The following is a 20,102-nucleotide window of genomic DNA, read 5'->3' on the forward strand; positions in this document are numbered from 1 at the left end:
AAAAAATGTTAAATTAATTAAAATTATCTCTTTAAAAATTTAAATTTCAAATTCTGAATGTAAAATAAAAATATTTGTACGCGCATGATCGTGATGAGGTGAACGAGTCAACTTCTAATTCAAGATAGATGTTTAATTATAGCCAAGTAATAACCTACAAACAAAATCTTGGATTGGTACTCGATTATGACTATGCATACTAATTAGTCAGGCTGCATATCATTTGTGAGGAATGAACCCCACATTTTTCAAGGGAGCTTTGCGAAGTATTGTCTTACCATTCAAGTGCTCCGTGCCCAATATTCAACGAATTTTATGCACGTAAGATCCATGTTTTTAATTCAATGTCAGGTTAGACTTTCACAAGGTGAGTCGACCCATATATAACCCTAGGCCTAGGCCTGTTCAAAATGTTGCCCAAACATGAGTTTTCAGGCGAGAGCGTCACGTAACAAGCTCCAATTCCACTATAACACAATTTAATTGGTTGTCATGTATTAGACATCAATATATTTTTAAATGGGTGGAAATATTTAATTGAAAGAGGACACACAAGTAAAAGGACAAGCTTTGAAAGTCTATAAAAGGGCAAGGGGTGGAGAAATGGGGGAAAAGGAATGACACTACCAAAGAAATAGAATCATTCATTATTCATTTGATTCTTCATGGGAGAGATGATGACAGAAACCAACACCTACATCTTCTACATCATCCTCTGCTTCCTCACAACTCTCCTCCTCCAATATTTCTTCCACCGCCGGACCACCAATCTCCGCCGCCTTCCGCCAAGCCCGCCGTCGTTGCCGCTCCTCGGCCACCTCCACCTCCTCTCTCCTTCCCTCCACAAGTCCTTCACCGCCCTCTCCTCCAAGTATGGTCCCCTCCTCTGCCTCCAGCTCGGCGCCGTCCGCTGCATCGTCGTCTCCTCCGCCGCCCTCGCCACCGAGGTCTTCAAGACTCAGGATCTCGCCTTCTCCTCCCGTCCCAAGTTCGCTTTCAGCGACGAGACCCCCTACGGCAGCTCTGGATTCTTTGCTGCCCCTTATGGCGACTACTGGCGCTTCATGAAGAAGCTCACCATGACCGAGCTTCTCGCTCCCAAGCAAGTCGAACGGTCACGTGCTGTTCGATACGAAGAGGTCTTGAGATTTTTGAAAAAAATGGTCTCTGCCGCGGAGAAGAACCAGCTCGTTGATGTTGGTGGCGAGCTCATGAAGCTCACCAACAACAGCATTTGCAGGTCGCCATAAATTTTCTTAAGGAGCCTTGGATATATACATTTCTTAATCTTATGATAAACTTGTCTTTTGCATGAACACAGGATGATGATGAGCATAAGATGTGCGGACGACGGCGACGAATCGGAGAAGATCCGACAGCTAGTGAAGGACACAATGGAGGTCGGAGCAAAAGTCGCGTTCGGAGACGTGGTGGGGTGGCCGCTTAAAAGGCTGGCCTTTTGGATATACGGAAAACAAGCCATCGACGTGACCATGAGGTACATGTTTCAACCAATATCCACCGGTATACTCCTGTACTTCAAGCCAACTTGCATGTAACTCGATTAATTTTGCGGGACAAGTGCAATAATTGCAGGTACGACGAGATATTAGAGAAAGCGTTGAAGCAACACGAGGAGAGAGGGAAGATAGAGGGGTATGATAGAGAAGATAGGGACTTGATGGACATAATATTAAAGGTTCATCAAGATAGTGAAGCTGAGTTTAAGATTACAAGAACAAACGTCAAGGCTTATTTGCTGGTAAGTAACTAACACTTTTGGGTTTCTCTTCTCTTCATTAAATTTGTATGCATCATCTATTTTCTGTCTTTATTGGTGTATCAACTGCTCCCTTCTAAATTCTTCTTGTCATTTTGTTCTCATAAGAGAGAGAGAGAGGCATTATTCTTTGAATAAGAGAAAAATGATGATCCAGATCTGGGTTTCTCACCAAAGTTTGAATTTTGACGAAATTTAAGATATTCATCTCATTTTTTGGGCATTAATGGTGTTCAGTTAATTTTGAGTCAGTATTTAAAGAATTGTTTTATTTTGGTTGGTAAATTTTAATTCCTAAACTTTAAAATTGAAAGAAAGTCACTCTTATTTAATATAAAAGTTTATTTTTACTTTTAACACAATCAGAATATGATTTTTCTTAGTATATTTTACATTACTTTCGAGTTTGATTCTCTTAAATGACTCACTAACCTAACAATTCAAATTCATGTCGTCATCATTAACATATTAATGTGGAGCGTTGTGTAGGTAAGAACAATATAGATTGACTGAATCAAATATACACGAAATAAACACCAGAATGATTAATTTAAGAGCATATTATCTAGTTAATTGGTAATTGATTAATGGTAATTAAAGGATATCAGCCGGCGAAGAGAGAGAAAAAAAAACAGATCAAAATTTTGTCTAAAACATTTGTTGTTTTCATAATTTCAGGATCTGTTCGTCGGCGGCACCGGCACCTCGACGGAGGTGATGCAATGGATTGTTGCAGAGCTGATCAACCACCCTAAAGAACTCCAAAAGCTAAGAGATGAGATCCTCTCCGTCGTCGGAGATTCGAGGCTCGTCCAAGAAACCGACGTTGCCAAAATGCCCTATTTACAAGTAAGGTTTTAAATATGGAGATCTGAATTTATGGAAATATTTGTTTATAAAAGTGTTAATTTAAAGTAATAATATTTTTAAGTTCATACCAGCAAAAAGTATTTTTTTTTTAGGATTATTCAAAATCATCGACCTCGTAACGAAAATGAAGATATATATCAATCATGATTGAATTAAGTTATTTAATTTTCATATATATATATATATATTTTCCTTTTAGGCCGTCGTGAAGGAAGGCCTAAGAATGTATCCCGCTGTGCCTATTGCCATGAGGAGCTGCCCGAAGAGTTGCAAGGTCAGCGGTTACGACATACCGGAAAACACGATGGTCGGTGTTAACCTATTCGCGATCATGCGAGATCCAAATGTGTGGGAGGATCCAAACGAGTTTCGGCCGGAGAGATTCTTTTCCCCGGCGAAGGAAAATGAGGGGATGAAGCAAATTCAGTACGAGATCAAGGGCCAGAATTTCAACTTTGTGCCGTTCGGCGGCGGAAGGAGGGGGTGTCCGGGATCCACGTTGGCATTCACGACGAGTACCCTCGTGGTCGCCGCCGTGGTTCAGTGCTTTGACTGGAAAGTTGACGGGAAAGAGGAGAAAAAGGCCAGTATGGAGATCGGGTCGGGTCTCGGGTTGCCCATGGCCCACCCGCTTACTTGCATTCCGGTTGTGAAGTTCAACCCGTTTGGTTCTAATTAAAGGAATTTGCAAATATGGAAGAGAGAAAGAAAGAGAGAGAGAAAAAATATATGGAATGTATTTTTATTGTTTAATTACCTTTACCACTAAAACCTTTGTGTTTTTTTATCTAATAAAAATCATAAAGAAATTTGTGATAAGACTATTAATTTTACTTTTGAGAAAAAAAATGTAAAAATGGTGACATTTTTAAAATTCAAAAGTTTACAACAAGCAAGCAGATACCAATATATAAATGTGTTTTAATCTTCATAATGTGAAATATTATGTGTTCCATTTTATTTACACAATTATTACCATTTTTTCATCATTTTCAAGATATTTACAAGTATGGATTTTTCTTTATTTTATATCTAATTTTTGCCTTGTTTACACGATGTGCTTACAACTACTGAAAACAAAAATTGGAATGGTGCAGATTTGTTAGAATTTTTTCTCAATTAAATTTGATTTTATTTTCAAATCTATGATCTTATACTCAGTTTGTACACATTTAATTCTCCTAGACTTTATTTTAAATTACACTTTTTTTTTGTCTACTTATTCCTTCGCACTTATATGTATTTATTTATTTATTTTTTCATTTATTGATTTGATACCTCACCTACAATTATCTCTCTAAGAGTTGGAGTTTGACTTTAGACTAATTAATCATATCATATTATATGTAATAAATTAATCACAACTTGATGTAAACGAGGTGCTGTGGGCATTGACCATACTTTTTACCATATATATATATATATATAAATATATAAAAGCTTGTTTGTTCCCTATAATCATTTGTACCCTGTTATGGAGGTCATCTGGAAAGGTATCAAAACGTTTTTTTTATGAGAAAAACAAATTACGTTACGTAATATTCTTGACAAAAAAACATATCACTTTAATTTTAGACAATATAATAATGATAATTTTAGACCATATTTACCTTAAATAATGAGAATCAAGGAATGAAAATGAACTTTTAATGATAATGTTTACTAATTTTTAGAAACAAAATCAAGCGGTGAGACTCACTCAAATTTGGTAATCTCATCTCACATTAATACCATTCAATTCCTTATTTCATAGACCTCACATATTTATTATAATTACTTTACTTACTCTTTCTCTATCATCTATTAATGACTTATAATTCTTTTTATTAATTGTTTTATATTTTGATTATTTATTTTTCATTTATATTATTAATAATTTTTCTACTAATAAAACTTTTATTAGTTTGTGTTACAAGATATTAGAAACTTATATTTAATTTTTTAATTTTACTTTGTTATTATTAATTAACATTAATAGATTTTTAAAAATAAAATTTAATGTTATCAAATATTAGAATAATAAAAATTTAATAATATTTTATATTAAATGATAGGTTGTTCGAATAAAAAGGTATTTTAGTTGATGTAATTTTATTTTGGTTGTTAATTATATATTAATATTACACTATTAATAATATATTATTAAAATAAATTAAAATATAATATTATTGTAATTAATAAAAAAGATTAAAAACAAAAGGGTATACTAGTAATTGTCATATCTCTTAATTCCAATTCAAACCGTTTTATTCTCATTCCAATTGATTTGATTTCGATGGATTCATTCCGACTCTGATTCTAATGATTTTATTTTATTTTTATCTAATTTTCTCTCCATCACTATTTCAATACAACACTATACTCAATAGATTTTTTAAAATAATGTAATAAAATTTGCTTTAATATTTATGCAAACAAAGACATCCAAAATAGTCCTATTTAAAAGTATAAAAGTCAAGACATAATTTTTTAAAGTACAAGAACTAAAATAAACTAAAGTTGAAAGTAAAAAAAAAAAAAAACTAAAGCGAAAGGTAGGAGACATAATATATTAATTCAAATGAACAGTTTTACAAAATAAAAAAGAACATTAATGTGTCCAATATTCTTTTCAAATTAGTAGTAAAATTAAAGGAAATCAAGCCAGTCAATTATTACTTTGACCACACTGTTCAAAAAAAAAAGTATTCCTGTTTTTTTAGACAAGAGAAAGAAAAAAAATTACTTTGACCATGGAATATTTGAATATTTGAGATTATTATCTGTGCCAAACATAATGTTATTTAAAAAAAATGGAATTATGCACTACTTATTCTATGGGCCCTAAATCATTTAGATAACTTCACGAATAAAATTATTTTAAAAAATATGTTAGTTTTATTTGGTCAATGTCACAAGTTTTATTCTATGAACAGCTATAAACTAAGGACTAATTAAAATATATATATATATATATATATATATATATATATATATATAATGGTGTCATTATCAATTATGATTATTTTCAATGAATTTGAGTGGCTTTCAATCAATTAGGTTTTCTTATATATATAAATAATGGTGTCATTATCAATTATGATTATTTTCAATGAATTTGAGTGGCTTTCAATCAATTAGGTTTTCTTCAACTTTATTTATTATATTATATTTATTATTATTATTTTCAATTTGGTTTTTCTTTTACCAAACATGTTGAGACCAACTCAACAAACCTTCAAATATTTCAACAATTTAAAATTGCAATTATATACAAGCAATTTTATTAGATTGAATCCCTCTCTTAAAAATAAAATATTGAGATAACTTTCAAAGGTGGCTAATCAAGTTTTACGTTGTTTAATTTTAATAACATTTTATGAAAAATAGTTAAAAAAAAAAAAACTAACCATACATTATTATGACACTGATAGATTAAAAAGGATGTTCTTTGTTCGAAAGAAATCTAAATATTTGAATGATTAACATTTAAATTTTTTTAAATTTGGATGTTTGTAATTATTAGAGGTGTCTTCAGTAATGTTTTGATTTGATATTTGTATCTTATATTTTATTTTTCGTTCCTTTTTCTTAAAATCAAACATTTGATATTCATTTATATTTTTTGTTCTTCCAAAACCTTTGTAATCTAAATAATTGGTAGAAATTTTGTACAATTATAATCGTTTTAAAATATACATGTTAAAATAGAGACAAATGATTAGGGATAAAAATGCCATTATACAATGTCTTCATCATGAGTTTTATTTATTTATTTGTAATTAAGTTCATCGTGAGAAGCTTAGAAGTTTATAGGTTGTGGAATAATTTTTTTTTCTATATTTTTGAAAAGCAAATACATAATTTTACCAAACTTATTGGCATCTAAAATTCCTACCAAATAAAATTCCCGCATAAAATTTATTAGACACGAAATTAAAATTAAAAGTTAAATGACTTATTTATTTATATATATATATATATATATATATATTTATTTATTTAAATATAAAGACTAAATAGATATAATCACAAAAGTTTATTGACGTATTAAAAACTTTTTAAAGTACGAAACAAATACACACTATCTTAAAAATTCAAAGACCAAACTTATAATTTTGCAACTCATAAGAAAACGAAGACATGTTTGATCACTTAAAACTATATTCACATCTCCTTAACTTATCTATTTACATATATTGAAAGATTTGAATATTTTACAAAAATCAGTGTTCTGTTGAATTGATGTAATGTTGGGCTTCTTCTAATGGCTGGCCCAACATCAATACTTGAAAGTAGGCCCATGGCATTAGGCCTTTTGTATGACATTGTCAATTTGGGCCAAGCATGAAATTGCACATTTCCAGTGGTGTCAATGTAAATAGCCCCTTTTTCTTCTTCTTCTTCTGTTTTTTTGAAATTATAATTTGAAACCTTGGTGCTACAAATTATAATTTAGCCACCACTTAGTTAGAAGTGGGGAAGACCTTAATTAGATAAGTAAAGATAATATCTCTGGTTATAGGTAGAAACAGAGACTGTCACATGACCCTCTCGCTTAGAATCACGTATCTATCAGTTCAAGATTGAACGGGCCATAGTCATTTTTGATTGACCCATGAATTCCTAATTCAAAACCGTTTGAAAATAGAGAGATGATCGACGTAACTCTAAGCAGTAGGTATGGAGTACCTACATGACATGATAATGCTTCTCAAAACTCCCTATAAAAAGTGGGTCCGTTTCTCACGAAAGTACGCAATTTCTATGTAACCTAACTAAGATCAGCACTAGTTTAAACTAAGTTATAATTTAAGATAGAATTTATACCGGACAATATCCAAGATATAATTTGAAGAATGAATTAGATAGATTGAAGAGTCAATTAAGTACCAGATAAACATGAGTAGCTAAATTTCACAGCTCAATTATGATCATAATGGCTAACAAATTACCATGTATATTTTTTTTTTGGTTTCATAATAAAGAGAATGGTTAACGTGAGTATATTTTAACTAGTTAAAATCAATGTTTTAAATACTGATGTTGATGGAAATGTTGAGATATTAATTTCAAGAAAATGATGGAAATTTCTGTAAGTGAGAGAAATTTAAAAAATCATAAAAAATATTTAAATTAACAAATAAAGCATTTTTCTATCTTTCTATAGGTTAGAAAAGATTAATATTAATTTTATGTATATATTAATGACATTTTGTTAATATTTTTCGTATGTTGTCAATTTTTTTTTACTATGGTAGAAATTTCGATTTACTTCTCATGTCGACGTGAAAACTTATAGATATATGGATATAGAAATTCATTAATATCTTTAAATCTAAAATTTGAATCAACGCCGTAATATGTACACAAATGTATAAACCAAACAGAAATCAATTTTAGCCCATTGGCCACTCAACTAGGTAAAAGATAGAAAATTTTCCCATATCATCACAGGATTCTCACTGTAGAAGGATCCTTTACAACATGAAACTTCTCTGTCCAGCTGATTTTCAAAAGTTCAACCATAACCATAATTGCTGAAAAGTTACCATATATTTTTTCTTGTCTGCTTCCATAATCAAATACAAATAGAATACAAGGCAGCACAGGCAAATTGTTTCTTTCCTGTTTCCAAACCAAATATATCATTTTGACAACCAAATGATTACCTCGGTACGTGAGAGCTCCTACTGACTTTCTAACGCGTCGTATATTTTTATTCGTTAAAATAATTTAGTGGGACCCACTTATCGATGAGTAGTAAATCCTACTGGCTTTCTATAAACCAACATTCAAACTTGGAAACCCCCAAGAGCCACTGCTATAAATTCATGGTGTAAAATCATGTTCAAAGATCACAGCCAACTCCACAAACTTCCCCCATTGCTAATCTCATGGAGTTCTCCCTGTTTTTCCTTTTGGATTTCCCCTTTTTCTTAGGTACCAAACACAAATCTCTTGCTCTGTCTCTGTTTTTGTTGATGGTTGTTTTTTCAGGCACTGATGCGGCAGTTTTCACTTTGTATAACAAATGTAGCGACATGGTATGGCCAGGAATCCAACCAGGAGCAGGGAAGCCTCAGCTGATGAACGGCGGATTTCCGCTAAAGCCAGGTGAAACCGTAACCATCAATGCGCCTGCAGGGTGGTCGGGCCGGTTCTGGGGTCGACGCGGATGCTCGTTCGACCTCTCCGGCAAAGGGGCGTGCATTACGGGCGACTGCGGTGGGCTACTCCAATGTGCAGGAGCAGGAGGCACCCCGCCTGCTACACTTGCAGAGTTCACCTTAGATAGTCCTTTGGACTTTTATGATGTTAGCCTTGTGGATGGTTATAACGTGCCAGTTTCGGTATCCCCGTCCGGTGGGTCAGGAGCTTGTCAAACGGTGAAATGCATATCGGACTTGAATCGACAATGCCCCGGTGGGCTGGAGGTGAAGAGGAATGGCACGACTGTGGCTTGTAAAAGCGCGTGCTTGGCTTTCGACAAGCCAGAGTATTGCTGCACCGGGGCGTATGGCACCCCGCAGACATGCAAGCCTACGGTTTATTCGAAAGCATTCAAGTTAGCTTGTCCCATGGCTTATAGCTATGCATATGATGATCCAACAAGCACTTTTACATGTAAAAATGCAAACTATTCAATTCGATTTTGTTGAATGAATGATCCATCATTTGGTTCTTACATTGAACTTTTACTTCCAATAGTCCTATATGAAACAGACAATCTCCTAGAATCCTATAACTTTAAACAGAGTAGACAATGTTGTGTTGTTGCTCTTCATGTTCCTCATGGCTTATCTGTGGTCTGTACAGATAAAAGTAAAGCTAAAAAACGGGGTTTTCTTTTTCTGGCTTCTTTCTATTTACTCGAACACAAACACGTGCATCTTGCTTTCGTATCCGTGAGGGTCTGCACGAAAAAATAAGAGATTTTGTGAGAAAAAAAGAAAGTTGGTTTTGGCTCTTCATGTGATTTTATTAACTTCTATGGTTATTACCTTGACCTTTCTCTGTAGGCCTTTAATGTATTCAACAGCTAACTCTAACATATCGGCCGTGCTTGTTTGCTGTGAGAAAAGATTGATTCATTCAACTTTATTCAGTCTTTGAACATCGAAACCGTACGCCACAGCGAGATTTATTATCTAGGCTAGGGATAATTACCTTGTCCATGTCAGGAAACAACTCTTGCAGTTTCTTCATTCGCTCGCTAATTCGGGTTCTTCTCATCTGAAAATTCGAGGATTCGAAGATTATACATTTGATGAATTACAGTTAATTAGTGTAGGACAATGAAAGTTTGATTGAGAGAAGAGAGGATCTACCCGCTCTGCAATGCTTCGTGGGTGCGTGGCGCATCCTCTTTTCGCCCGAATTTGATGAGGAACAGGATCTTGAAATGTCAAGAAATTCTCCACAGGTGCCTTATCAGCAAAATTTATAGGTAAACTCAAATGATGAGACAAACCGCGAATGCTATTTCGAGAATCTGTATTCTGTAAAAAAGAATAGCTAAGCTAAACCATACTCAAACCAACATCAAGTAGAAACAACTTGCAAGTATAACAACTCACTAAGTTGTACCTTTGTTTCAAGCATGATCGAAGTTGAAAACGTGCGCCCATTGTTATCTCTTCCTCTTTTTAAGTCCCTCATCGCAGACTCATCCCAAGAACTATTGAGGAAATCGTCGGTGTGAAGTCGATCGACTTTCTGTATGCGATGATGAGAGCTACTTACCACATCCATGCTTTTGTTCTCCTCTTCTGCAATGGGAGGCATGTGGCTTGAGCCAAAAGATTGGCCAGATAAGTTCAACTGATTACCAATCCGTGTAGTTAATGGATAAGCAGCATCTGCATCTTTTCGATTGCAAGTCCCGAATTTTTCGACATCCCTCGTCGTATTACAGCCTGCAAGTAAACAAGAGATAGAATCCTATTAAAGAGTGACATCCCTCGACTCTTTATTTCAGGTTTACTTCTCCCGCTACGAACTAAGAAAGCATTCGTTTTGAACTTCATTTATTCAAAAAACTTTAAATAGCACACACATGAAATCGGTAGCCTTTTGCTTGATTTATCGTGGGGTCAGATTCTTACAAGTAGAAATTAAGGAAGGGTCTCCTGCCCCCTCTTCCCCTTAGCAACCTCTTTATCCAAATAGATTACTTCTTTTACATGTTATTACCAAAAGAAAGAAGATTCAAAAGGAAAGGGAAAAGAAAGGCATGGATAACAGATCACTGTTTCAAACTTCCAACAATCAACCATCTACAATCTCCATAGAAGCTAAAGCAAAGGGAAATCAAAAGTCTTCCATCTCAAGAAAAATATTCATTCAGATTTGGAGCTAACAAGTTCAAAAGTATGACAGCAGAGGGATTTCAACCAATCAAGTTATCAAAAACATCCACCCAATAAACCTACATCTTATAGTTTGAAATATAAGAGTTTCTTTCATATCCTTCACCATGAAAGAGCAAAACTCAAATTGAACAAAGAAAGAAATATTACCATTTTCAGCAGTCAAATGGGAGAAAAACCCAGCGGGAGAGCTATTTTGCCTGAAAAGATTAGAGCAATTCCTCGCACCCAATTGCAATTGCATCGAGTTCCCAAAATCAGACGAATTCATAACACTAAACGAGTTCCCAATCCGAGCTCCAGCAGCAGAATTAACCATTGAAGAAGAAGAAGAAGAAGAAGATTGATTGCGATATCCATTTTGCTGGTGAATAGATTCCACAGTTTCTTGCTTCACCACGGTCTCCCCCAGCCCTTGAGATCCCGAATCGACGGTTCCATTACACGACGCCATGAATCTCGACAAAATAACTTCCACCTCAGGGCTTGAAGATCGAACAAGCCGATAATCTTCCCGCCCCCCACCGTCGCCGCCGCCATTTTCGCTCGAATTAAGACCTTCAGCTCCATCGACGAGGCTCGCGAAGAGAGAGGTGGGAGCAGAGCAATAGCCCAGAAGACCACCAGAATTATGGTGGTCTTGTGGAGGATGATTGGGGTTCGTATCGCAATCCATGAAATCAGGGTATTTCTTCATCTCGTCGTTGGAGAATTTGAAATTCGTACTGTAAAGAAGACTCATAATTAATTCCCCTCAAATCCAGAATCTGCAAACAGAGCCATAGAAGTAGAAAAGTGAGCTTAATCAAGAACACGAAGAAAAAACAACTTCAATTCTGGAATCATTTCATTCCTCTCACCTCACGAATTTGGAATTCCGACAAGACCCTTTACGAATTCTTGTTTTCTCGAGAAAATTCTTGATTGAATCAGAGGAAACAGAGCAAATTCTGCAGCAATTCAAACTGAAGAAGCTCCACTATCACTTCAAGCATTTGAAGGAAGAGAGAAGAAAATGGTAATACCCCATTGAGCCACCTGTTCATATATTTAAGGGCTCAAGGTTTCATGAATACCCTCGATTTTGAGAATTATTACTCAAACTGCCATCAATGAACAGTGAAATCTGGTCCATGACATCAGATTTTCGTTGACCAAAACGGTCATCCTTCGCGCCTCGTACTTTTTATTTTGACATAATTTTTAGATTAAAAAGTCGCGTTTCAATGGTGGTACAACAAATGAGATCGAGATCGAGGGATTGGAATGACCTTCGTCGAAAAATAAAAGACCTTTAGAATGATTTATTATAAATATAGATTACGTATTTTATTGTCAATTGATTTTTAGAAGGAATCCTATATGATATTAGAGCTTAAAAACACAAACGAACATCCGGTCAAGATTGATGAATAAAAAAAAAACTCCCATCTTAAATGTCATTTCTCATATATTGTAATAAAAAAATCTTATTAAGTAATTCTCATGAATTTGGATAGCTTAAAGAAAAGAAGAATTTTTATTAAAATGATATCATCAATCTATTTATGTAGTCCTATAATTCTATATTAAGTTTGGGTTTGGAATTTAGTTATAATTCAAGAAAAAAACAAATGAAGAAAGAAAGTTATGTCAAGTTTCATGTGGGTAAATTAAAAAAGAATAATTCTTTTGCCTAAAAAAAAAGAATAATTCTTAATTGGGTCCTTTGTCTTTTAAATGTTTCATTATTACTCCTATTTAAGGATACTAAATGTCTTATAATTAATGAAGGGCAAAAAAAGTTTAAAGTTACAGGTTACTTAAGTAGAAAAATAATCTTTCTGTTTAAATTAGATAAATAAAATTTTAAAAATATAAAAACTAAATTTAAATTTAAAATATTAAGCGAATAATTACATCTCGAAATGAGCATATAAAATAAATAAAATTATAAAAAAAAAAGGTGAGATCGAAAAAAATGCGATTGCCGACTTGGCTTGTAGAACAATACACTTAGAAATTTTCTTCTAAAAAAAAATCTTTACTTTCTCATAAAGTTTGAAAATGATGCATTTCAAATGGATAAGGACATTGATGGTTTATATCGATCCAAATGGAGTGACTCGCTCCTTGACTCGGCGAGTTGGCATCCGAGTTAGATCCCTAAGTCAAAGAATCTCAATCGTCAAGGGATGATGCCAAAGAAGATTACCCAATGAAGAATCAATGCTACAATAATATCGTCATTCCTTTTTTCATATTTATTCCTATTTGTCAATCCGAACATAATTTTAAGGGTAATCACTTTTTACTTTAGTATTTGACTTAATTTTGTCAAATTAAATTATAAATTTGAACCAACTTGATAAGTAATATATGAAATTAACACGTAAAATCATTGAAATATCCAAACTTAACCTTGAAAATACTCGAATTTAGTAACAAATTTAAACATGTAAAACAAAGCGATTAAGAGCTAAAAAGCATACAACATGTTCATAAATATTATTTCCTACAAAAATAGTATTGCTTACATGAGAGTGCTTGGGTTGCCACAATTCTTCGAGAAACGGTAAACTCAACTAGTTGAAAACATTAATTTCCAACTAATAAAAAAAAAAAAAAAAGGTCTGCACTTCTAAGTAATGGTGACCTGGGCCTTTTAACATATTTATCATTTATTTAAATTTAAGGTTAAAATTAGAATCACAGTAAATAAATTGAAAATTTACCTTTTTCTTAATCTTTTGTGTTTCTCCCTTCTCCTTAAATCTTATCACTCACACTATCAATTTAATGTGTTAATAATTTCCCCTTGCCCCAAAAAGATTTCGTGTTATGCTCAAAAAAAAAAAAAGTTGTGTTTTTCTCCTTGAAAATATTAAGACAATAATAAATATTAAATCCACAATTTCATTTGAGGTTATATATTTCCTTAATTTTATTGGAGCTGTAAATTGTATTCTAAAATTTTAATTATGCAAATATTCAAATTAAACTATTCAAAAGTTATTCTAAAAATAGGAGATAGACGTATATTTTTTTCAAAAAAAAAATTACTATATGTATGTCCATTTGAAACTAACGCGGCGTACGTAGTGTTGAATAACATTTCAAATTCAAAATTTTATGACATGTCACTAAATTGGAATCTCTATAACCTTGAATGAATATTAAAGTGAGACTAAGAATGGAGTCTTCCTAACTAATCTTTAAATCACTTTTAAAAGTGACACTAATTAATTGAATGCATATTGTAATGTTTGTTCTTCACTCACCATTAAACTAGGGGTTGACTTTTAAACAAAGTTAACTCAACTCATTGGAGCAAGTTGGTGATGGATACTATGATCTGAAATGGCCAACTATGTACTGCCTAAAATTAATAATACCAAACTAATGATGTCGTTTTATTGTGTATGAAATGTGAATTAAAAATGAATAACAGGTGAGATAAGATTCAAGTATCTGACTATTTTAGTAAAATATTATATGTACCATGAAACTTTATTTCATCTTTAAAATCTAAGTTAATTATTTGTCTATAAATCTAAAATTTAACTGATGAAATATATCCGAAAGTAAGTCATAAAATACCCAACTCAACAATAAAATACAAAACTTTAACCATAGAGCAATTTTTTTTAAACCCTAAAGTTGAATTAGAAACGTTCAAATCCAATTAGTAAAACGCCAAACCAAAAAAAAAAAAACAACAAATATGTGCATAATTGTTAAAGTAAGCGTAACTCAACTATAATTGGTATATCTTAAGAAGTTGTGAACTCTAGGTAACGTAACCAATAAAAAATATTTAGTCGAAGTTTTCATTTAATGTTATTGGAGCAACTGAAGAAAATAATATATATATTTTTTTAATTGGATTGACCAGAAATATTGAAGTCGTTACAGAAAAAAACAAAATAGAACTCCCCAAAAAAATAAAATATTATTTTCTCTCGGTAGAATTTTACTTTTTCCGGGAACGTTTATATCCACAAATATCGAATCATTGAGGAAAAATAAAATTATTTTCTCCGTCTGCGTTGCTGGAGTGGAAAATAGAGTAATTTATCAGATAAAATATACATGTAATTTTAGTCCTTGAATTTAAGGATAAAGTTTATTTGGTCACTAAATTTAAAAAATTTATAATTATATCAGTTTTAAAAAATAGTTCTAAAAAATCTGAGTTTCAAATTAAAAAAAATGGTATGTTGAAGTTTGGGACACTAAATAGTGTGACATTTACCTATGTATTTATTTTAAATATGTGACGTTTGTTGGTTTAAAAAAAATAAATACTTGATTTTTAAAAATATGGGTTAATGCCAACCTGAGTTGCTTAATAATAATTGACACATGTATCTGATCAAAGAGCTTATGAGTTCGAATCTCCTACTGATCTCACTCGTATAACCTCGAATCCCCCACTCCTACTCGTACTAGACAATCTGCGTATGAGGATGGTTGTTTTACTCTTGAGTTTCTCTTCCATGTAATTTCAATTTAAATTTTATGATTTCATTAAACCTCTTAAATCATTGTTTTGACTCCTCCGATAGCCAACATAATTTAAACTCTATAACATCAATAGCACATTCAGTTAAATTAAAAAAAAAAACAAGGATTCAATATGCGATAATATTAAAGATGCTAAAATGAAATTAAGCTTAAATCAGAAGGACACGACGACATCAACCTGATAATTTAAGATTAATTTATTTATTTATAGCTTTTAAGTATGGTTCAAAATCAAGTTTGGTAAACCATCGTGATCCTTATAAGACTTTGATAATTGAAGTCAAGCTTACCGCCAATCTTAAAAAGTGGTTTCAAGGTTTCGAGTTTCAAACTAGGGAAGAAAAATTATATTATATAATTTTTTTTTTGTCATTTATTTTTGGAAAAGACATCAAAATAGACAAAAATTAGTTCTATTTAGAAAGTCAGCGAGGGCAGCTTAGCCAACTTTATGCGACCCTTATTAAATAATCTAATTACCTTTTATTTATCTATAAATTATATGGTCAAACTCATTTATTTTTGTTTAGAAAATAATCACGTTTTTACGCTTTGTATAATAAAATAATATACTTTTTTCTTTTTTGAGTACAACATGTTGGGAAAATGATTTAAACTTACAACATCTTAGCTTGAGGTATATGTCAATTACTATTGAACAATATTCGTTTTGATTATAATAAAATAATGTTCTTCTTTTTTTACTCGAATATATTATTAAGCTTTTGGAGTATATATAGATTAATGGTTGAATTAAAAGTTTAATCCCTTATAAATTTGAAATTGTTTTTAATGAGTTTGTTTGTGAACTTTTAAAAGGTATCTAATGTTGGGAAATTAATCATCTTTTAAATAGAGCAATCCTTAAAATCCAATTAGGAGTTAACAAATTCTCAATAAAGTAAATCACAATTTAGTGATAACAAAAGGAAATACAAGATAAGGATAGGCCGGAGTTTATATTGGTTTACCCCTAATTTTGAACTATGTCTAAGCTTTTATAACTATAGGTTCTAGTGTTCTACTATGATATGAAAATTACAATAGGTATCTCTCACGCTCTACCATGCTCCCAAGGGGTACTACAGCAACGGCGGTTGCCAAGCACCACAACCTTGTCCTTCACGTCCTGCAAGTTTTATAGAAAATCATCTCAGCATTGCAACGCTACGAAGTGTAGCTTCGCTGCATGTCTTTCCACTTCACGTTTCCTTTGTGGGTTTTGGTTCTGGTGGCGTTGCGACACTACAATTAACGTCTCAATACTACGAACTTTGGTATCATGTCTAATTTTCTCAGCCCCGCACTAGCATCGCGACACTCTGATCAGCATCTCAATGTTGTCCGCTCGGGTCCACTGAATCTGAAGCTGGAGCTTTGTTTTATCTCTACAATCCTAACATCTAATAAGTCACAATGTTTTTAATGTTGTATCTAATAGTAATAGGTTCGATTGTACAATATGTAATAAGTCCCTACATTTTGAATTTTGTACCCCACAAATCCCTAAACTTTTAAAAATGTCAAATAAGTCAATGGTCTACAAGACACAAAATTGAAAATTCAAAAACTTATAAGACACAAAATTAAAAGTTAAAACACATCAGACACTTTTAAATTTGAAAAATCTATTAGACACAAACATTTGAAAGTTTTGAAAACATATTAAATACTTTAAAGTTTAGGGACTTGTTAGATGTAATCTCAAAACTTCATAGACCAAACTTATAATCTAACCTATATTATTTCTCGATTTGACTCTAATTCCATCCTTAATGTTTCAAAGTTTTTTTTCTTAAATTCTTTTCATGACAATGTTAAAATTGGGCGGTATTTTAAAAATATTCTTATATTTAATTTCCTCGTAATTTACCACTTTATCTTTCCCGTCCCTCATTTTTAGGATACATATTTTAATTAAATCTTATTAGTAATCTCCATCATGACTTTTATTTTAATCAAAATCTTATCTTCACGTCTTTTTTAGTACATGTGGAGATGGAAAATTGAATTCACAGCCTCTTGATTGGAGACATATGTCAATTGCCATTGAGTTATGCTCGTTTTGACAAATAAAAGAGTTAGTTAATTCATATCAATTTGGTAGAATAGTTAAAAGAATTTATATATCAAAGTAAACTTCTCATCAAAGTTCAATACAATTTACTATACTAATAACGAGAAATATATAATTTAACTTAAAAATAATCGAAATAATTTGATTAAAAAATAGAATAATTATTAACATAAATATTTGAATGATATCATCTGAATCATTGTCCGTACGAGGATTTTTTTTTCAAATAATAACTAATTTAATTATTGAAATTTTTAATAAAAAACACCCCAGAATAGAAACAATATCATGCATGCACATTAGCAATTTAATATGTTATATTTATGGTTCCCAAAAAATATTGCATGAGAGAGAAAGAGAGAGAAGGGTAAATTTGGCAATATTATTTCAATTCATAAATTCAATGGTAGTTTGGAAGTTATATTCCAAAGTCTTTTTAGACGTTTATTTGGAACAAAAAAAAAATGGTAAAAAGGTGCTTAAAAAACTATTTTTAAAAATGGTTTTGTTTTAATTGAGAATAGTTAGAAATATAAAATTACCTTAATATTTAAGTCTACCTGTTATAGAAATCTATTTAAAATATAAATGAAAAATATTCCATTAAATTACAAATTCAGTGCCAGAACTTTTATTGGCTGTATCTATTTATTCTACGAATTAAAAATAATAATTCAATTATGATTCTAAAATTTTAATTTCAATTCTACTAAATCCACCTCTATGACTAGTATTTCAGGACTATATTTATTGAATTAACAAGTCACTTTTTAACATAATTTAACAATAGATGACACGAGAATTTATTTATCTTACTCTGCTCAAAAGTCACATCGTTTCAAATTTAGGAGTATTAACGGAGAAGAGATCCACGAAATTCCTCGCAGAATACTTGCAAGGGTCAAATTCCATATTCCACATTTATAACTTTTTTTTTTAAAGAGAAATGAATAATCCTCCACTAGGGTTAAATTTTTATTTTTATAATATACACAGATATATCATATGTCACATCAACATGAAACATAAATATTACTCTCGTAAGCTTATTAAAATTAAAATCAGATACAAACCATCAAAGTTTTCGTTTTTTTTGCATCACAATAACATATAAATGTAGATATTTTCAAATTTAAAATCTTTTGATCGAATATAGTGTGTCATCAGTTCAGTTAAATAGTCTAAAACTAAATTTATAATGAAATGAAAGAGATTATTACACGTTGAAAATAATTGGAAACAATGGCTTGAAGAATAACTTGGAATTTGGACCACAGATTTTGGGGAGATGGTTTCTTAGGAATCAATACTTTTCCTTTGTCAGAAAAAGACAAAACAAAATTACAACCAACAAAAATTAGACAAATAAGTCGGTAGGTCATATCATCACAGTCCCATTTTCTCAATTTTTAATTTGTATAGTTAATGGCTAATATTAATTGCCTTTATAAAAGGATATTTTTAGTAATTATTTTATTCTTCATTACTTTTCTTGTGTGTGTGTGTGTTTGAAAGATAAGTTCTTTAATTAATATTTCTCTTATTTTTCTACGTTTGCTGAATATTTTTTTAAAGGTTTCTTTCTTGGAAAATTTGGTTGAGGTTTCTATAGTAGTATTAATTGAATAAAGACTCGTTATCAATAAAGAAAATTTTTATAAAAAAATCTGAAAAAGGGCCATATACGAGACCTAAAGAATTTAATGCTGAAACTTAGGTGTTTGTGCATTTAAAGAATTTGATTTTTAGATGATTTTCTAAATTTATTGTTTGAAGATTGAAGATGCCGCTGGAGAAACATTTTAATAGTACACTGAGTATTCATGGGGTGTTTCCGCTCTAATTTTGTTTTTATAAATATTTCTTTAATTCTTATGAATCCACGTCAATTTTATGGCAGATATCAAATAATGAACGAGATTAGTATCTAGTGAAAATTTTATAATCTTGTTGGGTTATTTTTGGTTGGAGGTGACTATGTAAGAGGGGTGTGCATATATATGAAGCTTAATTACCTACAAAGATAAAGAGGTGTTGGACACGAGAAAGCTAGTCTTGTCACAAAAGGATTCACACAAATCAATGACATCGATTATCCAGAGACGTTTACTACTGTGGTCAAACTAAAAAGAAATTCATACAAGTCATTCTATCATTTGCCGCTAATAGATCTTGGTTACTCCTTTAGCTTAGAAGCTAAAATGAAATCAGTTATGTGGGTATTTTTCGCACTAAGAAGACTGATGTTGGGTTTATAAAGAGAATGCAAACAAAGTCTCACATTGGTTAAGGAAGGAAGTGGTACATGATATATGAGAGAGGACAATTATCTTTATTGGTACGAGACTTTTTGGGTGAAACCAAAAGCAAAGCGAGCATACTTTCATCTCCTTGTCAACCTTCATTTATGATGACTACTTAGGCAACTAGGTAATTATGACATTACTTGTCAGGAGGAATCTGCTAATTACAAAGTGAACTATACCACTTGTAAATACCTCACCTACACTTGGATACA

At 31.8% G+C, this 20,102-nt stretch overlaps 2 protein-coding genes and 1 pseudogene across 2 annotated transcripts; 2 read left to right on the forward strand and 1 right to left on the reverse strand.

Annotated features, from left to right (window-relative positions):
* The first annotated feature begins 596 nt into the window (after positions 1 to 596).
* LOC111015491 (cytochrome P450 705A20) lies at positions 597 to 3,469 on the forward strand. The gene is made up of 5 exons (XM_022290538.2): positions 597 to 1,240; positions 1,322 to 1,498; positions 1,597 to 1,762; positions 2,459 to 2,629; positions 2,850 to 3,469. The coding sequence occupies exons 1-5, from the start codon at positions 666 to 668 to the stop codon at positions 3,327 to 3,329; spliced, it is 1,569 nt and encodes a 522-aa protein (XP_022146230.1). The 5' UTR covers positions 597 to 665; the 3' UTR covers positions 3,330 to 3,469.
* Positions 3,470 to 8,591: 5,122 nt separating this feature from the next.
* LOC111020796 (pathogenesis-related thaumatin-like protein 3.5 pseudogene) lies at positions 8,592 to 9,291 on the forward strand (annotated as a pseudogene).
* On the reverse strand, positions 9,249 to 12,025 carry LOC111020789 (transcription factor bHLH128). Its single transcript, XM_022297565.2, has 7 exons — positions 11,862 to 12,025; positions 11,152 to 11,768; positions 10,220 to 10,548; positions 9,961 to 10,131; positions 9,800 to 9,865; positions 9,634 to 9,702; positions 9,249 to 9,545 (listed from the first exon to the last, which is right to left on the reverse strand). Exons 2-7 carry the CDS (start codon positions 11,741 to 11,743, stop codon positions 9,495 to 9,497), a joined length of 1,278 nt encoding a protein of 425 aa, XP_022153257.1. The 5' UTR covers positions 11,744 to 11,768; positions 11,862 to 12,025; the 3' UTR covers positions 9,249 to 9,494.
* Positions 12,026 to 20,102: the final 8,077 nt, after the last annotated feature.

The sequence above is a fragment of the Momordica charantia genome (genome assembly GCF_013281855.1).
Source record: "Momordica charantia cultivar OHB3-1 chromosome 9 unlocalized genomic scaffold, Mcharantia_2.0 BLBB01000009.1, whole genome shotgun sequence".
Lineage (NCBI taxonomy): Eukaryota > Viridiplantae > Streptophyta > Magnoliopsida > Cucurbitales > Cucurbitaceae > Momordica > Momordica charantia.